General features: G+C 66.5%; 3 protein-coding genes across 11 annotated transcripts in view; 2 read left to right on the forward strand and 1 right to left on the reverse strand.

The window, feature by feature from the left end:
• The window catches only part of ANKRD11 (ankyrin repeat domain 11), a 159,994-nt gene extending 155,968 nt beyond the window's left edge, over window positions 1-4,026 (forward strand). For all 8 annotated transcript variants that reach the window (XM_030023867.2, XM_030023868.2, XM_041125631.1 and 5 more), the window contains 4 exons: window positions 167-265; window positions 372-515; window positions 1,701-1,793; window positions 2,732-4,026. In XM_030023867.2, the coding sequence (XP_029879727.1) occupies window positions 167-265; window positions 372-515; window positions 1,701-1,793; window positions 2,732-2,917 (522 nt within the window). In that variant the 3' untranslated portion in view covers window positions 2,918-4,026. The remainder of the gene's footprint in view (window positions 1-166; window positions 266-371; window positions 516-1,700; window positions 1,794-2,731) is intronic.
• A 4,598-nt stretch (window positions 4,027-8,624) lies between these two features.
• SLC22A31 (solute carrier family 22 member 31) lies at window positions 8,625-12,976 on the forward strand. 2 transcript variants are annotated; one of them, XM_030023939.1, is made up of 10 exons: window positions 8,625-8,855; window positions 8,886-8,980; window positions 10,239-10,342; window positions 10,426-10,580; window positions 10,740-10,908; window positions 11,241-11,386; window positions 11,503-11,611; window positions 11,696-11,910; window positions 12,062-12,173; window positions 12,275-12,976. In XM_030023939.1, the coding sequence occupies exons 3-10, from the start codon at window positions 10,305-10,307 to the stop codon at window positions 12,615-12,617; spliced, it is 1,287 nt and encodes a 428-aa protein (XP_029879799.1). In that variant the 5' UTR covers window positions 8,625-8,855; window positions 8,886-8,980; window positions 10,239-10,304; the 3' UTR covers window positions 12,618-12,976. The 2 variants fall into 2 exon arrangements, with proteins under 2 accessions (XP_029879799.1, XP_029879798.1); XM_030023938.1 differs by having other exon boundaries at window positions 8,625-8,980.
• A 432-nt stretch (window positions 12,977-13,408) lies between these two features.
• Window positions 13,409-19,431, reverse strand: CDH15 (cadherin 15). Its single transcript, XM_030023892.1, is given in 18 exon segments — window positions 13,409-13,606; window positions 13,700-13,855; window positions 13,960-14,096; window positions 14,676-14,915; window positions 15,001-15,010; window positions 15,012-15,086; window positions 15,088-15,239; window positions 15,325-15,467; window positions 15,624-15,691; window positions 15,693-15,878; window positions 15,958-16,143; window positions 16,264-16,392; window positions 16,596-16,756; window positions 16,849-16,993; window positions 17,079-17,234; window positions 17,425-17,478; window positions 17,480-17,578; window positions 19,342-19,431. Coding segments are annotated over 18 exon segments (2,346 nt in total). The 5' UTR covers window positions 19,393-19,431.
• Between the last annotated feature and the right edge of the window lie 392 nt (window positions 19,432-19,823).

Below are 19,823 nucleotides of genomic sequence, written 5' to 3' on the forward strand. Positions count from 1 at the left end.
CGCAGGGTGGCACCGACTCCCTCTCCAAGCCCTGGGCCAAGGTGCATTTCGGCTACGTGGCCATGCCGCAGGCAGGGCCCTGCGTGGTGGGGGGAGCAGGCGGCCCCCGCGGGCTGTGCACCCACAGCGTTGCTGGCTCTAACCCTCCGCCGTCGTGTGCCCGCAGATCGCCCCGCCGCCGTCGCTCGCGGAGCCTCTGAAGGAGCTCTTCAAGCAGCAGGAAGCCGTCCGGGGAAAGCTGCGGCTCCAGCACAGCATAGAGCGGGTAAGGGAGCACTCCGGGGAAAGTCCTGCTGGGGAAGAGGTCCCGAATTTCCTCTGCTGGGGAGACTGAGGCTGCCACGCTCACTGCTTCGTTTGCTCTTCCTCAGGAGAAGCTCATCGTCTCCTGTGAGCAGGAGATTTTGAGAGTTCATTGTCGGGCAGCAAGGACTATTGCCAACCAGGCTGTGCCCTTCAGTGCCTGCACCATGCTGCTGGACTCCGAGGTCTATAATATGCCTCTAGAAAATCAGGTCAGTGCCCGTCTTGGTGGTGAAGAAGTGTCTCAGAGGTGCTGTGCAAGACCCCGAGGGAGACGGTGCTTTTCTGGACAGAGGGAGGGAGGGAGGGATGTAGGCAGGAGTTACTAATGCTTTCCCTGCTCAGGTGCCTGTCACCCACCGCGGCACGCAGATGCAGGACATACTGCAGGAGCCGTCCCCAGCACGTCCCCAGGTTGCCTAATCTGACTCAGTTTCTGGTGTCGCACGTTCTGGGATACCCCATGTGCGTACCGGGAAAGGAAATGCATCCGGGAACACGGGGATACAGGGAGCATCATGTCTCTTTAGGAGCAGAGATGACTCACATTTATCAGTGAGTCTCAGGATGCTCTGCATTTCTTCTTGATCAGGATCATCTGCACACTTGAAAGGTTTATTTTACTACACTCTGGGATATCTTTTCCTGTTGAAGGAAGGGGAGAGAGCCATTAAATTGATTTGTGTCTGAACAGTGGCTTTGAAAGAGACAGACTCTGTCTCACAGCCCACAAAAAATGGTCATTTCTTCCTTCAATTTCACGTCGTTCTGTGCTGGAGAAAGGGGAATCGTGTCCGGTTTCTGCAGCTGGTGGCCGTGCGGCTGCGCTGGTCCTGAGCCATCCCACCAGCACCCTCTGCAGCCCGCGCCCTGCAGCTGCTGCCAGCCCGGCTTGCTTGGGGAAGCATGCTGCTGCATTGCGGGAGGGATCCTATGCAGAAGATGGGATCCTGGAATTTATTAATGACCTGGTGTATTGATCCAGGAGCCTTGATTTATCCTTCGGCATTTCCCAGCCAAGTGTCTGTGCTTCTACAGTGAAGACGTCATGATCTTGGGCATGAGCTGAAGGAGACAGAGAGGTGTGGGTGCTGTGGCAGGCTGGCACGGACAGATTCTCCGCAGAGCAAGCAAAAATGGGGAGTGCGTGCATGCATGCATCTCTGAGGCTGAAGCCCCTGGCAAACGGCTGCAAGAGCAGCAGGGAGCAGCGTGCTCTATTCTCCCTCCCTGCAGGCACCTTTCTTGTTTCTGATGAGTGTGTACCCTAAGAGGGGTTTGAATATGGCCTGTTAGACCTGTGACTGCTTAAAGTAAAAAAAAAAAAAAAAACAAAAAAAAAACAAACAAAAAAACCCCAACTACCGTGTAATTCTCTTTTGCTGTCTTTTGCATAGGGAGACGAAAACAAATCGGTCAGAGACCGCTTCAACGCGCGACAGTTCATTTCCTGGTTGCAAGACGTGGATGACAAGTATGATCGAATGAAGGTGAGAGGCGCGGGAGCCCCAGTGCTCCGGGCTGCCGCTGCAGCGCGTGGGCAGCAGCAGGTCCTGCTGCTCTGCCTGCTGCCGGGAGGGTTTCCCCAAGAGGGGTCCCGGCTGTTGCTGTAGCCTGGAAGCTGCCTTTGTGGTTCCCAAAAATCTGGTGGGAGCAGATGTCCCGAGGTAGTCTGGGCAGCGTTACGTGATGGGGGATGCTTTTGTGCACGGCACGGCGGAGAGGTGGGAGCCTCTGCGGGGACTACAGGAGCGCAGTTGCCTCTCCTGGTTCCAAAAAGGGGGAAGGGAGACACGTTCTGCTTCGGGTTGTCTGGCTGGCTGTTACTCTGCTTCGTGCCATATGGTCTGGAGCTTTCTCGGTCAGTTAAACCCTCGGGGCCTGCTCTTTGCCAGCAACACATGCTGCAGCAAGCTCAAAACCTATGGCAAACTTCAAGGTGGCAGGAGCCCGTACAATGATTTTCCAGAGTGCTGTGCAGAGCTCTGGGTGACAAACTGGCACGGTAGGGAGCAGGGACAATGGTGCTTTCAGCCGGTGACACGGAGTGAGTTGGCAGCTCCGACGAAGGGAGCAGGACCCTGCTCTCGGGCAGCCGAGGGCCACTGTGGGGGCCGATGGGGACTGTCTGCCGAGGCTGTCGCCAGCGGGATCAGTGCTCTTGAGTGCTTACAAGCCTTTAAAAGCTGCCCCATGAGGCCCTTTTGGCTTTGCCACTGCTCCTGCTGGAATGGGGCTCAGCAGACGTCCCAAGTCCACGTTTCTTCCTGCAAGGATGCATGCGGCATCCCTCGCTCCATTTGCCGCTCTGCCCGCTGCGATGGCTGCAGGTTCCCTGCTTTGGCTAGGTGGGACGGGCAGCAGGAGCCGTTCCTGCCCTTTCCCGCTCACCCCTCATCTCTGCTTGTTTTTATTTCCCCCGATCCAGACGTGCCTGCTCATGCGACAGCAACACGAAGCTGCCGCCTTGAACGCAGTGCAAAGGATGGAGTGGCAGCTGAAAGTGCAGGAGTTGGACCCCGCGGGGCACAAATCCCTCTGCGTGAACGAGGTGCCCTCGTTCTATGTGCCAATGGTCGACGTGAACGATGACTTTGTGCTCTTGCCGGCATGACAGTTCAAAACCAGGAGACATCACTGAAAACTGGCAAGGACGGGAGCCCTCCGAGGTCGGGCGGTCGAGCTCACATTCACCCTTACCGCTTGCTGATGAATCCCTGGTCAGAGGAGGAGGAAGCAGCTATCGGCAGAAAACAAAACAATAAGAAAAATAATTGCACTTTCTTCACAACGCGTCCCTCGCTTCCGGACTGACGGCAGCTCCGCCGGGCAGCGGGCCGGGGCGCATCTCCTTTCCAACCGGCTGCTGCGGCAGGGAGGCAGCCGGTCTGCGCGGGCAGCGAGCACTCACCGGCCAAGAGACTGGCAGAGGCGTGGAGGGAGGAGGCCAAGGACACCATTTGTGTGTTGCAGAAGCTGCTGAGCGGGGCCAGCAACCACGTGATTCATGTACTTGTGAACACCGTGATTTCCAGCTCTCTGTTTTCCACCGGTCGCGGATCTCCTCTCGGAGAAGCTGCAGTAGGAAACCATGGGGGGGGGGGGGGGTGTTTGAGTTTCTCGTTCCATCCTGGGTATGTCTAAAAAAAAAAAAAAAAAAACCAACAAAAACAACAAAAAAAAAAACAACAAAAAAAACCACAAACAAAAACAATTAGAAACAAAAAAGACAGCGTCCAACTTGGGCAGACACGGCTCTGAAGGTGTGGACGGCTCCGGGCTGCAGAGGTGGGGTGCGCCCGCGGTGCCCCGCAGCAGCCGCTCGCCACCGTTTCGGGAGAGCAGAGGAGCCGCCTGCGCACCGTGCGCCGGGGCGGCACGGCCAGCGGCGGGTGGGGAAAAGGTGACGCAGAGAAAGGACTTTGCCAACTGTGTTTTTAATGGAGTAAAATCCATGTGGTTTATATATTTTTTCCTTTAATCTTGGGCATTTCGTTTCTCTTTCTGAGAACATAACTTGAAAACACTACAGAGCCAATACTCATATAAAGAAAAATTGTATCCCATAAATGCTGTACAGTTTTTATATACATTAACAATGTACTTTTGCTGCCTTCTAGATAATTTATTTTGCAACACATTACTGCACAGTTGTAAATAACTTATGTACTGTAACATCACTTTCAGTTATGTGTAAAGAAATAAATAAATTAATTAAAATTATCTTTGTATGTATAGTTCACCCTAGGCAGCACTTTCCCTGTCAAGGAAAAAATAAGGGCCAGGACGGTGTGCAGCGTTACTTGGAAGCCCGTCTGACGCACTCAGGTGCGCACAGGGAGTCTGACCCACAGTCCATACTGCGGGGATCTCTGGATGCTGACCTGATTTTTAACACCACGTTTTTCTTCTCTTTCCCCTGCCCCTTTGCGTTCAGTGGAATTGGAAACCTGGCGGTGCTGACCCTGCAGCTGTGCCAACCCTGCAGCCGGTTGTGATGGGGGGACAGTGGGGAGAGGGGAGCCCCCCTGTGCCACGTGCCAACTGGGGGCACGGAGTGACGTGAAGAACGATGTTTGGGCTCGGGCTGGTGAGTTTGATGGAGCCCGTAGGAGGCTGCGAATCGAGGAGCTGATGTTTTGGGGCTGCAAAGTTTGGACAAGGACGGGTGGAGCCCAGCGCTGCCCTGGGGTTGCAGGTCGTCGTGCTGGGGCATCGGTACTCAGTGCTTTCTGGACCAAGAGGCGGGTTGCTGGTAGGGCAGGCAGGGAAATGGCTTCTTGGCAGCTGGGACGGCGCTGCCGGGGTGAGCTGGAGCCCAGGAGCCTGTGGCAGGGCTTGCGGCCAGCGGTGCTTCGTGCTGGTGTCCTGTTGCCCCATGTCCTTGGGGATGGGCGCCTAGCCAGGCCCCCGCGGTGCTGTGCCGGGTTCCCGGGGTGCTGCACCAGCCACCGCTGCGCTCCCAGCCGCCTCCTTTCTCTCCTTTCCTTCTTTTTAATACTGAACCTCAGAAATCGGTCGCGTGGATCGCTGCTGCCCCGTGGGCTGAATTCACCCTCGCTCGTGGGGCTGGTGAGGACGGTGCCGCGCGGCACGTGGTGCTCCCGGCTGTGCCAGTCCTGATGCCAGCCCTGCGCCTGGCTGGGGCAGCCCTGCCGTGCACGCTCCACGGGCGCTCCGCGCTTGCTCCGTGCGCGCTGCATGTCCGCTCTCTCGTTTGCAAGCCCCAGCCTGGCTCGAATCGCTTTTCTGGGCTGTAAAACCCAGATGGAGTCAGCAGGGCACTGCTGCCAGCACGGTCGGGCTCAGCGGCGGCTTGGTCCTTGCAGAGGATCGAGGCAAGCGCCCTGGCTTGGCCCTGCTGGGACCAGCCCTGGTGTTTGCACCCATGTGGAGACCAGAGAAGTCTAATCCCACAGAAGGATCGTGCCTGGGTCTGGCAAGAGGAGTCTCAGCCCCCAGCGTGCCCCTCTCCAGCCTGGGAGAAACGGGGGAAGGCTTTGCCTCCCAGCTGGGGACGCACACGGCGTGGATTTGGGGCTGGGGACGCATGTGGCGTGGGTTCGGGGGTCTCTGCCGGGGCTGCTCTGTGGTGGGAAGGAGCCACCGGTTTGGCGATGCCCGACTTGGTTTTGGGTTGGGTGCCAGCTCTTCCTGCCGCCGTCCTGCCGCTGCGTGCCGGCACCGTGGCCTCTCCTGCAGGGGGGATTGCATTGGACGTGCAGCTCTTGTTGAAGCCGTAACCCAGCTCAGGCTTAATGAAGTTGGCAAAGTCAATCCTCAAGCACAAGCTCGCAGGGACGTGGGTGGAGAGAGATTCAAGTGCCTCTTCTAAGACCTCTGTGCCTTCCTTGCACCCGCTGCCCAACCTTTCCTGGCTGGCACAGCCGGCGCGAGGGGCTGGTCCCCGTGGACGCTCACTGTCGGCACCTGGTTTTCCTGCATTTTCTGCTTGGTTTTGCCAGGTGCACGTGCTGGTTGAATGTCTCAGCTGCCGCTTTTGGAAGCGGAGATGTTATAAACGCGATTTGGCTCCTCTTCCTCTGCTGGCGCCGCTCGTCTGGGGGGACCGGAGGGGACCCGCTGAATTCACGACCGCTTTTCAGCCCCATTCGCCTCTTTCGGCAGCGCGGGCTCTTTCTCGGCCCGGGCACCCCGACGTGTGCGACGCTCTGCAGCCGAGGTGGCCTCGGTGGAGCGCAGGCAGCACAGGCTCACGCTGCCGGCATCTGGGCGGCCACGCAGGTCCCCAGCAGAACAGCACCCACCACGCTGGGACGCCTCCGCACCCGGCTCCCCCTCCTCGCTGCCACCACCTTTGCAGCCGGTTGAGGAATTTTCCACGATCCTCACGCCGGGGACCTCGAGGGTTTCACTCCACTGCGTCGTAGCGGCTTCGTAAGAGCCGGGGCGGCGGCGGGGCGGGGGGGGGTGGTCCTGCCTTCCCCTGCCCGACCCCCAGCTCCTGCCTCGGCTCCGCGAGCCCCTTGCCGGACCAGCAGCCGCAGCAGTGACCGGTGCTCGCCGCAGGCAGAGCAGGATGGACAGTTTCTCGCAGCGGCCGTGCCCTGGTCGCAGCCAGGGTGGATTTTTCCCCCTCCCATCCTTGCCTGGGGTTGGGGTGGGCAACCGGTGCAAGTGCCAGGGCTGGGGGGGCTGCTTCTGCTTCAGGGGCTTCATTTGACAACACGAGAAAGCAGCCACAAGTAACGCTGATTAATTAATTTCCATCCCTGCTCTTTCTTTTGTTAAATAACCATAAATTAAATCATTGTAAGCACGGAGAGACCTTTCATCAGCCGGGTAAAGCAAGAAAAGTCCCGTACTCTGTTCTGACCTCAGTGCTGGGAGGTTCGGGAGTCCCCGGGGGGTAAGTTTTCCTCCCGGTGCCGCTCCTCCCGGCCGCGGACGTAGGTGCAGATACTTCCCAGGTCCCACCTTTCTCTTCTTGGCGCTGGTCGGACTCGGGCGGTGACGCATGGGCCGAGCAGCGGCGAGGCCGCCTGGTCTGCAACGCGCCGATGTCGGGGTTTTTTTATGCCGACGTTTATGCGTATGCGGCGCTGGGCACCGAGGGTCCTGCTCCGCCGCGGCACCCTCGGCCTTTCGGCTGTACAACTTCCCGCGGAGGGAGGTAAAAAGCGAATGCGGGTGGGATTTTGCAGATGGGATGTTTCTACCGTTGCGTGGGCAGAGGCCAGCGCCCGAGCGATGCTGTTGTCCCTCGGAGAGAACGTTTGTAAATAAATTTTAAAAAGAAGGAGAAAAAAACCAAAACTTTTTTGCAACTTGGCTGCTTCGTTGGCTGTTCCCAGGGGCTCGCTGCGGTGCTGGGTGCAAGCGGGGGGCTCTGACCAGTTGCCTTCCTGGGGGGGGGGGGGGCAGACCCCAATGGCCCCCTTTGAGGTTGAGGGGGGACCCGGGTGCATTTGTGGGTCACGGCCAGGCCCCGGCACCCCCGGCTGCACCCCAGGACCCCCAGCTGGGGGGGGTCCCTCAGTGCCAAGAGGGTGCCTTGGCCTGGAGCACTGTGGAGAAGGGGGGAAAACCAGGCTTGGGGGGGGCTGAACCGGGCTTTGGGGGGATGAGCCGGGCTTGGGGGGGTGAACTGGGCTTGGGGGCTGGACTGGGCTTGAGGGGATGAACTGGGCTTGGGGGGGCAAACTGGGCTTGGGGGGGGCTGAACCGGGCTGGGGGGGGGGGCCAAACTGGGCTGGGGGCTGGACTGGGTTTGGAGGGGCAAACCAGGCTTGGGGGGAGCCGAACCAGGCGGTGGGTGGGAGAACGGGGGTTGAGGGGAGCTGAACCAGGCTTGGGGGGGAAAACCAGGCTTTGGGGGAGCTGAACGGGGCTTGGGGGGAGCCGAACTGGGCTTGGGGGAGCTGAACTGGGCTGGGGGGGGCCGAACTGGGCTTGGGGGGGCAAACCAGGCTTGGGGGGAGCTGAACCAGGCAGTGGGGGGGAGAATGGAGTTTGGGGGGGAGGCGAACTGGGCTGGGGGGCTGTATTGGGCTTGGAAGAGGCTGAACTGGGCTTGGGGGGAGCTGAACCGGGCTTGGGGGGAGCTGAACCGGGTGGTGGGGTGGAGAACGGGGCTTGGGGGGGGGCGAACCGGGCTGGGGGCTGGACTGGGCTTAGATGGGGCTGAACTGGGCTTGGAAGAGGCTGAACTGGGCTTGGGGGGAGCTGAACCGGGTGGTGGGGTGGAGAACGGGGCTTGGGGGGGGCGAACCGGGCTGGGGGCTGGACTGGGCTTAGATGGGGCTGAACTGGGCTTGGGGGGAGCTGAACCGGGCTTGGGGAGGCTGAACCGGGCTGGGCGGCTGGACTGGGCTTGGGGGGGCCGGACTGGGCTTGGGGGGGGCTGAACCGGGCTTGGGGGGAGCTGAACCGGGCTTGAGGGGGCGAACTAGGCTTGGGGGGAGCCAAACCAGACAGTGGGTGGGAGAACAGAGTTTGAGGGGAGCCGAACCGGGCTTGGGGGGCTGAACGGGGCTTGGGGGGGGCTGAACGGGGCTTGGGGGGCTGGACTGGGCTTTGGGGGGGCTGGACTGGGCTTTGGGGGGGCTGGACCGGTGTGCGGGGAACCCGGAGCTTACAGTGGCTCACCGAGCCCGGGGGGGGGGGGGGGGGGGGGGTCCGGGGCGGGGTCGGGGCGGTCCCCACGGAGGCCGATCCGCGCCGGTGCCGCCCCCCCGCCCCCTTCCCCAACCCCTGCCCTCCCGGGAGCCCGAAAGGGCCCCCCCCGAGCGATCCCCGGCGGCGGCGGCTCGATGTCTGCGGCGGCGGCGGCGGGGGGGGGGGGGCGGCGGCGGCTGCTGGCGTCGTCCTCGGTGCCGCCGGGCGGCGGGGGGGTGGGCTCCGTGCGCGGCGCTGGCGCTGGGGTGGGCGCTGGGGTGGGCGCTGGGCGCGGAGCCCCCCCCACCGCTGCCGGCCCGACGCCGCGCTCCTGCCGCCGCCGCTGCGCCGCCTGGCGGGGACCGCGCTCCTCCGCGCCGCCGTCCCGCGCCTCCGCGCCGGATGGAGCCCCTGCCAGCTCTACCGCTACCGCCCCGCCGCCGGCACCGGCACCGGCACCGGCACCGGGAGCGCCCGGCCCAACGGCACCGGGCCCTGTACGCGGGGCTGGCACTACGCCCTGCCCGCCGCCGGCCTCCGCTCCAACCTCGTCACGCAGGTTTGGGTTGGGGGGGGGGGGGGGGACACGACCCCCGGGGGGGGGGTGTCTGCGGTTCTGGGCGGGGGTTCGGGGGGGTCTGTGGTTCTGGAGGCGCGGTGGGGGGGGTCTCTGTGGTTCTGGAGGGGGATTGGGGGGTGTCTGTGGTTCTGGAGGGGGGTTCAGGGGTGTCTGTGGTTCTGGAGGGGGGTTGGGGGTCTCTGTAGTTCTGGAGGGGGATTGGGGGGGTCTCTGTGGTTCTGGAGGGGGGTTCGGGGGTGTCTGTGGTTCTGGAGGGGGATTGGGGGGGTCTCAGTGGTTCTGGAGGGGGGTTCGGGGGTGTCTGTGGTTCTGTACAGGGGTTTGGGGGTGTTTGCGGTTCTGGATGGGGGTTGGGGGGGGTCTGCGGTTCTGGAGGTGCGGTGGGGGGGGTGTCTCTGTGGTTCTGGAGGGGCGTCGGGGGGGTGTCTGCGGTTCTGGAGGGGGGTCAGGCGTGTCTGCGGTTCTGGAGGGGGGTTCAGGGGTGTCTGTCGTTCTGGAGGGGGATTGGGGGGTCTCAGTGGTTCTGGAGGGGGGTTCAGGGGTGTCTGTTGTTCTGGAGGGGGATTGGGGGGGTCTCAGTGGTTCTGGAGGGGGGTTCAGGGGTGTCTGTGGTTCTGGAGGGGGATTGGGGGGGTCTCAGTGGTTCTGGAGGGGAGTTCAGGGGTGTCTGTGGTTCTGGAGGCAGGGTGGGGGGTTGTCTGTTGTTCTGGAGGGGGGTTTGGGGGTGTCTGTGGTTCTAGAGAGGGGTGGGGGGTGTCTGTGGTTCTGGAGGGGGGTTGGGGGGGTCTCCGGGGTACAGGAGGGCTTAAGGGGTGTGTAGGGCAGGGGGGAGAACAAGCTGGGGACCCCACAAGGGTCACGCAGGAAAGCCCTGGGTGTGCACTGGGGGTGGGGGGAGAGGGAGTTTGCTTGGGGGGGGGGGGCCAGGGACCCTGGGGAAGGGAGAGGGGTCCTCGGGGGGGACACCCCCGTGGAGGGGCTTTGGGGGTGGCTGAGGGGAGCCCTGGGGTGCTGGGGGGGGACAACGACAGGGGACAGGGCAGTAAGGGCCATCAACGCTGTCCCACCACATCCAGCCCCACATTTTTTGCTCGTGGGGTGGGGGCTGGCCAGAAGCCCCCCCCCAGGTGACTCATGGGGATGGTGACCCCATCCGTCCCACCCCTGCGGGCAGCGAGGGAGTCCGCCGGGACCCCAATGCTGACGTTTCCCCTCCGTGTCCCCCCCTCGCCCGCAGTGGGACCTGGTGTGCGCCTCGCGCTGGAAGGTGCCCCTGGAGCAGACCACGCACTTGCTGGGCTGGATGCTGGGTAGCGTCGCTGCCGGCCTGGCCTGCGACAGGTAAGCGGGGGTCCCCGGGGCAGCCCCCCCCCCGGGAGGGGGGACACCGTGCCCGGCCCCGCTCAGAGGTCCCGTCCCGGCAGGTTCGGCCGCCGGCCCGCTTTCGTGGTGTCCCTGGTGCTGGCGGTGCCCCTGGGCCTCGGCGTGGCGCTGGCCGTGGATTTTGTCATGGTCCTGGTCGCACGGCTGCTCTTCGGGGCGGCACTGGCGGGCGCCTTCGTCTCCCTCTACGTGGCAAGTGAGTGGGACGGCGGGGGGGTCCGCGGTGGCGGCGCGGGGACCGAGGGCGTTCCGGGGCGCGGGATGCTCCGGAACGCAGGATGCTATGGGGTGCGGGATGCCCCGCAGCCGTGGCGCCCACCGCGCACCCCTCGTGTGTCCGTCCCCCCCCCGCCAGGGTTGGAGCTGTGTGACCCCCCGCACCGGCTGGGGGTGACGATGGTGGCCGGCTTCTTCTGGATCGCCGGGGAGCTGCTGCTGCCGGGGCTGGCCGTGCTGTGCCGGGACTGGCGGGTGCTGCAGGGTGCCGTCACCATGATCCTGGCTCTGCTGGCTGCCTGCTGGTGGTAAGGACCCCCCGAGCCTGGGGGCTGCATGTACGGGGAAGGGGGCCTGAGCAGCGCCCTCAGGGCTGGCACCGAGCCGTTCCCCGGGGAGCGCCAGGGCAGCACCCCAGCCCAGCACACCCTTCCCAGGGCCACGGTGGGGATCAAAGGGTGCCCGGGGCTCTCCAGGTGGAGCGCAGGGACCCCCCCCCCGCCCTGGGTAAATGTTTGCTCAGGTTTCAAGTTGAGGGTTTCTGGGCAGCGTCGCTTTGAAGCCGGGAAGGGGGGGGGGTCAGCGCTGGAGGGGGACCAGGCCCCCGGAGAACCCCGTGATGCCGACACTTGTCCCCCAGGTCCCCGGCGCTGCTGCTGGAGTCGCCGCGCTGGCTGCTGGCCACGCGGCAGCTGGAGAAGGCCAGGAAGACCCTGCAGGCGCTGGCCGAAAACAGCGGCCCCGGCTCCGACGACAGCTCCTGCCACCAGGAGAGCCTTCTCGAGGGTATGTGACCCCGGGGCTCCTGGCCTCAATGCGGCCGCTGGGCCTCCTCCCCAAAGCCACGGTGCCGGGGCGGTGGGACGGTGCCGGCTCTAACTCGAGTCCCCCTGTCCCGGCAGAGCTGGAGTCCCTGTCTGAGGGGTCCCCGCAGCCCCGGTACCACGCCGTCTGCGAGATCTTCGGCACCAGGGTCATCTGGAAGAACGGCGTCATCCTCGGCTTTGCGGCGTGAGCAGGCGGGGGGGGGGGTCGGCAGTGTGTGTGTGTGGGGAGGGGTCCCACTCACGGCCCCCTGACCCCGCTCTCCCACAGGTTCATCGGCTCCGGCATCCGCCACTGCTTCACCCGCAACCTGGCCCCCCACCTGCCCCACTTCTTCTCCTCTTACTACGTGGTGGTGGGCACCGAGGCGGCCGCCTGCCTCTTCGTCTGCCTGACGGCCGAGCGCTTCGGGCGCCGCGCCGTCCTCCTGCTCTGCACCGTCCTCACCGGCATCTCCTCTCTCCTGCTGCTGGCCCTCACCCAGTGTAAGGATGCACGGGGAGACCCCCACCCTCCCTGCGGTGGGATGCAGCCCCCAGCTGGGGGGCTGGGGGTGGGAACAGGATGCTTGAGGGGTGGGGGGGGGGTGTGTGTGCAGGATTTGATCCCTGATGGTGCTTTCCCTGCCTCCCCCAGACCTGCTGGACCTCATTGTCCTGACCCTGTCCGTTGTGGGCATCACCGCCTCCCACGCCGTCACCATGCTCAGCATCTTCTTTGCCAGCGAGGTGCTCCCCACCGTGGTCAGGTAAGGGGGGGGAGCTGCCACCCTCCCGCTGCTACCCTGGGGTGGGAGAGCACCCAAGCAGGGTCCCCCCGGACCCCCTCTGAGCACGTTTCCCCCCGCAGGGGTGCCGGGCTGGGTCTCGTCGTGGGGGCCAGCTTCGTGGGCAAGGCGGCCGCCCCCATCACCGCCATCCCCAACAGCCGGGGCTTCTTCCTGCACCACGTGGTGTTCGCCTCCTTCGCCATCCTCGCCGTCCTCAGCATCATGCTGCTGCCGGAGAGCCAGGGCCGCGGCCTGCCTCAGTCTTTGCAGGATGGCGAGAGCCAGCGCCGGCCACCCCTCTTCCACCGGCCCCCCCGTGAGGACCACCTACCCCTGCTTGCCCCCCACAGCATCCCCCACGACTACTCCCACCTCGCCGCCTCCGCCAAGAGGATGCTGGGCTCCCCGGCCGCCCCACCGTGAGACATAGCTGTGTCCCACCCCAGGCTCTCCCTGCTGCTGGGGGGGGGGCTGAGTGTGGTGCTGGGACCCCCATCCCCTCCCCCCGTGGAGCACTGGGGCCCCCATCCGTGGGCGCCCGTGGGGACGGCGGGGCGCACCTGGACACATGCAATGGCTGGGGGGGGGGGTGGGGAGCAGCGCACCCACCCCACGGCGGGGCCGGATCCTGCCCCAGGAGGAGCTGTGCTGGGAGTCCTGGGGTGGGGGTGATGCCCCCCAGGGTGTTTGCGGCGGGTGCTCGCGGGCTGCCAATAAAAGTGCCTTGTTTCTACAGGCGGCTGGCGTGGCTGGGGGCCCCGCGTGGTGCCCCTGCCACTGGCCCCCTTCTCTGGGATCTTTATTTTGGGGGGACTGGGGGGGTCTCCTTGCCTACCCTCCCCAGCTCTGTGGGGCCTTTCTCTGGGGTGTCCCCCCCCACGGGGCTGCCCGTGCCCTCGGTCTCTGCCTTCCTGGGGTTTGCTGGGGGGGGGGGGTGTCTGCGGGTGTGCGCAGGCGTGCAAACCCCCGCGCTGAGGCCTCTCTTGGTGCACGCGCGTGTGCAAAGCCCCTGCATCTGTATCCTTGGTGCACGCGCGTGTGCAAAGCCCCTGCAGCCGGGCATCTTGTGCATGTCCATATGCAAAGCCGCTGCATCTGGGCATCTCGTGCACATGTGTGTGCGAGCCCCCCCCGCGCTGCCCGTTCCCTACCCCAGCCCCTCCGTGGGCAGCGGGGTACCCCTTCCCGACCCCCCCCCCCCCCCCCAGTCCCCGCTACTGCCCGTAGAGATCGGCCAGGCGCCGGAACCGTGGCCCCCACTCGCTCAGGTAGTCGTAGTCCTGGTCCTCGTCCGTCAGGCTGGAGACGATGGAGCTGAGGGGGCTGGCGACGGAGCCCGAGCCCTCGTAGTCGTAGATGAGGGCCGTGTCGTAGGGGGGCACGCTGGGGTCGTTGTCCGCCGCTTCCAGCCCCTGCGGGGACAGGGGGGGGCCACCGTCAGCCCCAGCGGGGATGTGGGGGAGGGGGGGACCGAGGGCAAGGGGAGCCCCGGACCCCATCCCCACCTCGTTGATGAAGTCCTCGATGTCGGAGGGGCTGTTGGGCAGCTTGCGGGGGGCCGGGGGGGTGGCGGAGCTGAGCGGGGCGTCCCTGCGCACCGGCGGTTTGGCCCGCGGCGAGAAGAGCTCGGGGTGCCGGAGCTGGTTGATGTCGTAGGCGTCCTGCGGGGACGGGAAGGGGAGCGGGGGTCAGGGGTGTGGGGTTGGGACAGACCCCCCCCCCCACCACCACTGGGACCCTTCCCGCCTCCTCAGATCCCGCTCACCTGGTCCTCCTCGCCCCCGCCTTGCTCGTCGTAGTTGAGGATGTTGTCCCGCATGTCGTCCCGCGAGCGCTGCAGCAGCCCCTTGCGCAGAGCCCGCCGGCGCCCGCGCGCCCGCGCCGCCCCCAGACCCGCCAGCACTGCGGGCAGAGGGCGGGTGGGCACGGGCTGGGGTACGGGGGGGCGTGGGGCACGCGGGGATGGGGTGGCTGGGCACGGTGGGACGCGGGGTGATGGGGGTGCTGGTTGGGTTGGGATGCCGTTGGTGGGGCTGGGAGAGTGGGATGGGGATGCAGGTAGGGATTTGGGGTGGGGGATGCTGGGTGGGGGGGGGGGTGATGAGGGGAATTGTTGGGGGGGGTCGTGGTCGGGATCAGAAGGGGTTGCTGGGGTGGTGGGGGTGTTGAGGGTCATGGGTAGGGACTGGATGGAGTGGCCAGGACCAGGATGGGGCAATGGGGGACGTAGGTAGGGAGAGGTTGGGGTGTCCTGGACCAGGACGGGGTGATGGGGGACATGAGTAGGGACTGGATGGGGTGGCCAGGATGGAGTGATGGGGGGGGGGTGGGGGACAAGGTGATGGAGAGTGCTGGTGGGGTTCGGGATGGGTGGCCAGGACCAGGACCGCATGGTAGAGCACGGGGCTGGGGTGCCGGGTGGGAGCAGGACGGAGGGGCTGGGAGGGGTGGGGGTGAGGACGGTGGGGGGGTCTCACTCACCGAGGAGGAGGATGCTGCTGCCGAGGATGATCATGAGGGCCCCGAGGGTGATGCCGGCCCCGGCGGTGGCGGCGGCCAGGACACCGTCCTCGCAGGTGCCGTCCCGGCCGCAGTGGCACACCGAGACGTTCAGCAGCTGCTGCCGCTCCTGGGGGGGGGTCCCCGAGTCCCGGAGCAGCAGCGGGAGCGAGTAGGGCCCCTCGGGCAGCTCCACCAGCACGGCCAGCACCGCGTGGGTCACTGCAGGAGGGCCGTGGGCAGGGGGTGAGCGGGGGGCCCCCCTATGCAGCAGCCCCCCCACCTCCCCGCCCCAGCCAGCCCTCACCATTGAAGCGGGGTGATGCTCCAGTTGCGGGTGAGCTGGGGGTGCTGGGGGCTGAGCTGGAAGTGGAAGGGGGCAGCGTGGGGGGGGCCGGTCGTCATCCGTGGCCCCCAGGAGCAGGGTTCCCCCTCGGCCCGGGCGCCCGCAGACCACCCCGGCCGGCGGCTGCAGCAGGGGCGCGTGGTCGTTCACCTCCAGGATCTCAATGGAGAGGGTGCCGGTGGCGGAGAGCGGGGGCTCGGCTGGGGGTACAGAGCAGGGGGGGTCAGGAGGGGGATGGCGGGAGCGGGGGGGACACACGGCAGGTGTGTGGGGGGGGCCGCTCACCGTCATCGCGGGCGAGGACCAGGGCGATGTACCAGCCACCCTGCAGGAAGGCGGAGGGGTGCAGCAGCTCCCGCTTGGTGCGGACGGTGCCGACGTGGGGGTCCAGCTGCAGCCAGTCCGCCGGGTCATAGAGCAGTGCATAGCTGTGGGCACAGAGGGGGGGGGGTCATGCCGTCACCCCCCCCCCCCCCCCCCAAAACAGCTGGCACAGGCTGCGAACGCGGGAACCCGAACGCAGCGGGTGCTGGGAGGGTGATGCAAGGGGACCGGGTGCCGAAACCCACAGCCTGGGCACTCACGTGAGGGTCTGGAGCTGGCGGGTGTCGGGGTCGCTGGCAGTGTACGTGGTGACGGGGGTGCCTGGGGGGGGCCCCCTCCAGCACGCTGACCCGCCGCGGGTTCTCACGGAAGATGGGTGCCTCGTTCACATCCCGCACCCGCACCCGCACGGTGGCCAGCGCCCGGGGGCTGGCGGGGGCCGTGGGCTCCAGCGGCTGCTCATTCTGCACTGACACCGTCAGCTCGAAGCGGTCCCGCACCTCGTGGTCCAGTGGCTACCGAGAGGGGCCACGGGTCAGCCGAGACACGGGACACCCCCCCCCCCCCCCAGCCCCTCGGCTGCCCCGCGCCCACCTTGGCCACGGAGAGCACGCCATCGTTGGTGTAGGGGTCGGTGCGGATGGCGAAGGCACCCTCGGGGTCGCCCTCCAGGATGGTGAATTTGGCCAGCCAGTTGGGCGAGCCGGCCAGGTCCTTGTCGTGCACGAAGACCTTGCCCACGTCCACGCCGGCCGCCTGCTCCTCCACCTCCATGGAGAACTGGGGGAGACACCGGCGTGGGGCTGGTGTCTGCCCCCTTGGGATGCTGCTGCTCCCAGGGGGGGCCGGCTCCCACCCCCCTGACCCCTGCATGTCTCCCCACCCCATCCCAGCCACTACCTCCTCCTTGGTGAACTCGGGGGGGTTGTCATTGATGTCCTCCAGGTAGATGACGGCTGTGGCGGTGGTGGTGAGCCCATCCCCGGACATGTCGGCTGCCTGCACCGTCAGGTTGTACACCCCCACGGTCTGCGGGGAAGGAGGGGGTCCCGTGCTGAGCCCCTCCAGCCCCCCCCAGGAGCCCAGAGGTCCCCCAGCCGCTGGCCACCCACCCTGTCCCCACGCCTGGGTCTGCTCATGGCGTGGAGCTGTGGTTTCACCAGCTGGGGGTCTCTGGCTGCCCCCAGTCCCGGTGTCACCCCGGTGCCACCCGTGCCCCCCAGGCCCGTTACCTCGCGGTCAAGGCCGGGCCGCGCGGTGCAGATCTGGCCCGTGGTGGCGTTGATGCCGAACATGCCGCCAGCGCCCTGCTCCAGGATGGAGTACCGCAGCGCCGCGTTATCCGTATCGGGGTCGTCGGCATCAGTGGCATCCACCGTCATTACGCAGGTCCCTGCGGCCGCAGGAGCGCCCCGGTGGGTGACGGCGTGGGGGCTGGCTCGCCCCCACCCCGCTCCCCAGCCCCGGCTCCCTGGCTGGACCCACCTGGTTCAGCCCCCTCCACCACGCGCCCCGTGAAGATGTCCTGCTGGAAGAGCGGCCGGTTGTCGTTCTGGTCCACCACGATGATCTCCAGGTCGGTGGGGTCCTCCAGCGTCACGCCACCCAGGTCCAGCGCGAAGGCTTTCAGCTGTGGGTGCAGAGCAGGTGGGTTTTGGCCCGGCTGGGGGGGGGGGCTGAGGAGGGGGCTGCGGGCGGCCAGGCAGCATCCTTACCCGGAAGCGGTCGTTCTCCTCCCGGTCCAGCATGGCGTTGAGGAAGACCTTCCCGCTGAACTTGTCGATGGAGAAGATGCCCAGGGGCTCCTCGTCCACCCCCGGCCCCTTGATGCTGTATATCACCCCCCCGGGCTGCTGCTTGTCCGACTTGATCTGCCCCAGGGAAAGCAGAGCTGGTGGTCCTGGGGCTGGGGGGGTGTCTGTCCTCCACCTGGGGTCCCCCTGTGCCCTAAGACTCCCCCAATACCATGTTCCCCTCCTGGGGTGCCCCCATGCAATCCCCCTGCCCAGGGTACCCCCTACCCCACCGCCTGGAAGAAAGGGTGGGGGACACCTTGCCTACCTGCACCAGGAGGTGGGGGATGCGCTTGTGGTTCTCTGAGACGCTGATGGGGGGGGATCACCCAGGCCCTCTTCACCCGCCGCGGACCCTCGTGCTGCCGCCAGGCCTGGGGGCTGCCCGGGGCTGCGGCACCCGGCTGGGCTGGGCTGGCACCCTGTAGGAGGGACACGGTGCTGCCGGTGACCCCAAAACCTCCAGCGTGGGGTGCAATGCCGGGGCAGCGGGCACAGCGTTGAACTTGGGCTGGGTGCATGGTGCCGGGATGCGCGGTGTGGGGGTACACAGTGCCGGGATGCACGGTGCCGGGATGCACGGTGCTGGGGTGCACGGTGCTGGGGTGCACAGCACTGGCACCCCCTGATGGGGTTGGGTTTGGGGGAATGGAGAGGCCACCCAGCTCCCCCGGGAGCTTCGTGTCGGTGGTTCCCTGACATCCTGATGTGACGGTGACAGGCATCCCGCCGGGAAGGGGTGCCCCACGGGACCCTCGGCAGTGGGGACGAAGGGGTTACCCTGGGCTGGCAGCGCCTGGCGTGGCCCCAGCCCACGTCACTGTCACGCGTGGATGTGGCAGCGAGGGCGGAAGGGTCAGGGATCGGTTTAGGCTGCAAGGGTGGCCCGGCTGGGGTACAGAGCTGGGGGGGGGGGGGATAGGGAGCTGGGGGGGCTGGGGGGGGGGATGTTGGGGGTGGCAGATTAGGAACAGGGACTGGGCGAGCAGTAGTTATTGGGGGGGCTGCAATGGGCATCAGGGACCTGTGGGGGCTAGGATGGATATAGGGGCCACGAGAGACTGGGCTGGAGGGTCAGGGAATTGGGGGGGTGGCATGGGGGGGTCTGGAGCTGTAGGGAGCAAGTGTGGGGGCTGGGAGATGGGGGTTGGGGGGGGTAGGGAGCTGTGCATGCAGCCTACCCCCCCCCCCCCCCCCCCCCCCCCCCCCCCCAAGCTCCATGCCACATTCATCAGGGCTCACCCTTGTCCTGGGCCCTGGGGACATGTCCTGTCCCCTCCCCAGGGACGGAGCACATCTGGGCAGCACCAGGCCTTGCACCCACATCTGCACCCACCCACATCTGCACCCATCCTGGCTGCACCGCTGGGTGCTGGGGTGCCCTGCATGGGCACCCTGCCCGCGGCAGGGGAGTGGGCCGGTGGGGATGGCTGTGCTGGGGGTCCCTGGGGATGGTGTGGAGCTGTGCAGGGCTGGGGGGGTCTGCATGCCAGTCCTACGGGATGGGCAGGACAAGGGGCTCATTTTGAGGCTGTGAGGGGAGCTGCCCCGCGGCCTCCAGCTGTCCCTCTGTCCTCCCCAGGAGAGACACCCCCCCCTTCCCCAGGAGGCTGACGGAGCTCAGGGCGGATGGGGAGGGTGGTGGGGGGCGATGGGGGCCCTGCTGCTGGGGGGGCTGCCCTGCAGGCCCTCTTTTCTTCCTCTGCCCTGAGCACCCAGCCATGGGGTCCAGGCCAGAACCCCAACAGCCCCATGTGGCTCAGGCCTGAGACCGTGGTGAGGGGCTCTGGGGGGACATGCATGGACAGGGGGGTGCAGGGGGGGTCTGGGACCACAGGTGGGGTGGGAAAGGGGGGAGCAGGGTGTTTCTGAATGCCTAACCCTCCCCCAAATCCCATCTCCCGGTTCACAAACGCAGGCAGTGTGCCGGAGCCGCAGGCTCCCCCCCGCCACCACCATCTGTGGGGTGGGAAATGCCTCAAGAGGGGCACCAAGCCCCCGTCACCCCCGTCCCCATCCCCGCTGCCCCCCAGGACGTGCCTCTGTGGGGTCTGGGGTCCGGCCATCCCCCCCCGCCCCCGGCACCGCATCCGGGCTCCCCATCCCGGCCGGCCCTCCCAGGGCATGGAGCGGGGCGGGGGGGTCCCCATCCCCACCCCATCCCCATCTCCCCGGTACCCCTTACCCGAGCGCAGAGGGGGGCGAGCAGGCAGGCGAGGAGAAGCGGGGGGCCCATGGCGAAGCGGGGCGCAATCCGGCCGCCAGCCCCGAGCCTTTCACCGGCCCCGAGCTAAAATAACCGCGGGGCTGGCTGAGTGACAGCACATGTGCTACCGAGCGGGCCGGGCCCCCCCCCCGGGCCGGGCAGCTGTCCCCTCCGCCCCCCCCCCTCCCCTCTCCCCGGGCCGGGAGTCTGCACCCCCTGCCCGGCGGGGGCGGCGGGGAGAGGGGGGGGGGACCGGGCACCGGGGGGCTCGGAGGGGGATGCGGAGGGGTGAGGGGGGGGGTGTCCCCGCTGCCCGGGTCGGGGGGGTGCCCGGGGGGGGTGCGCGGCCCCCGGGGCAGGGCGGGCGGGAAGGCGGCAGCTGTCGCCGGGCGCGCCGCGGGGATGCCGCGACGGGGCGGGCGGGAAGGAGAGACCCGGCCCCCGCTACCCCCGACACGGCT

The sequence above is a fragment of the Aquila chrysaetos genome, chromosome 9 (genome assembly GCF_900496995.4).
Source record: "Aquila chrysaetos chrysaetos chromosome 9, bAquChr1.4, whole genome shotgun sequence".
Lineage (NCBI taxonomy): Eukaryota > Metazoa > Chordata > Aves > Accipitriformes > Accipitridae > Aquila > Aquila chrysaetos.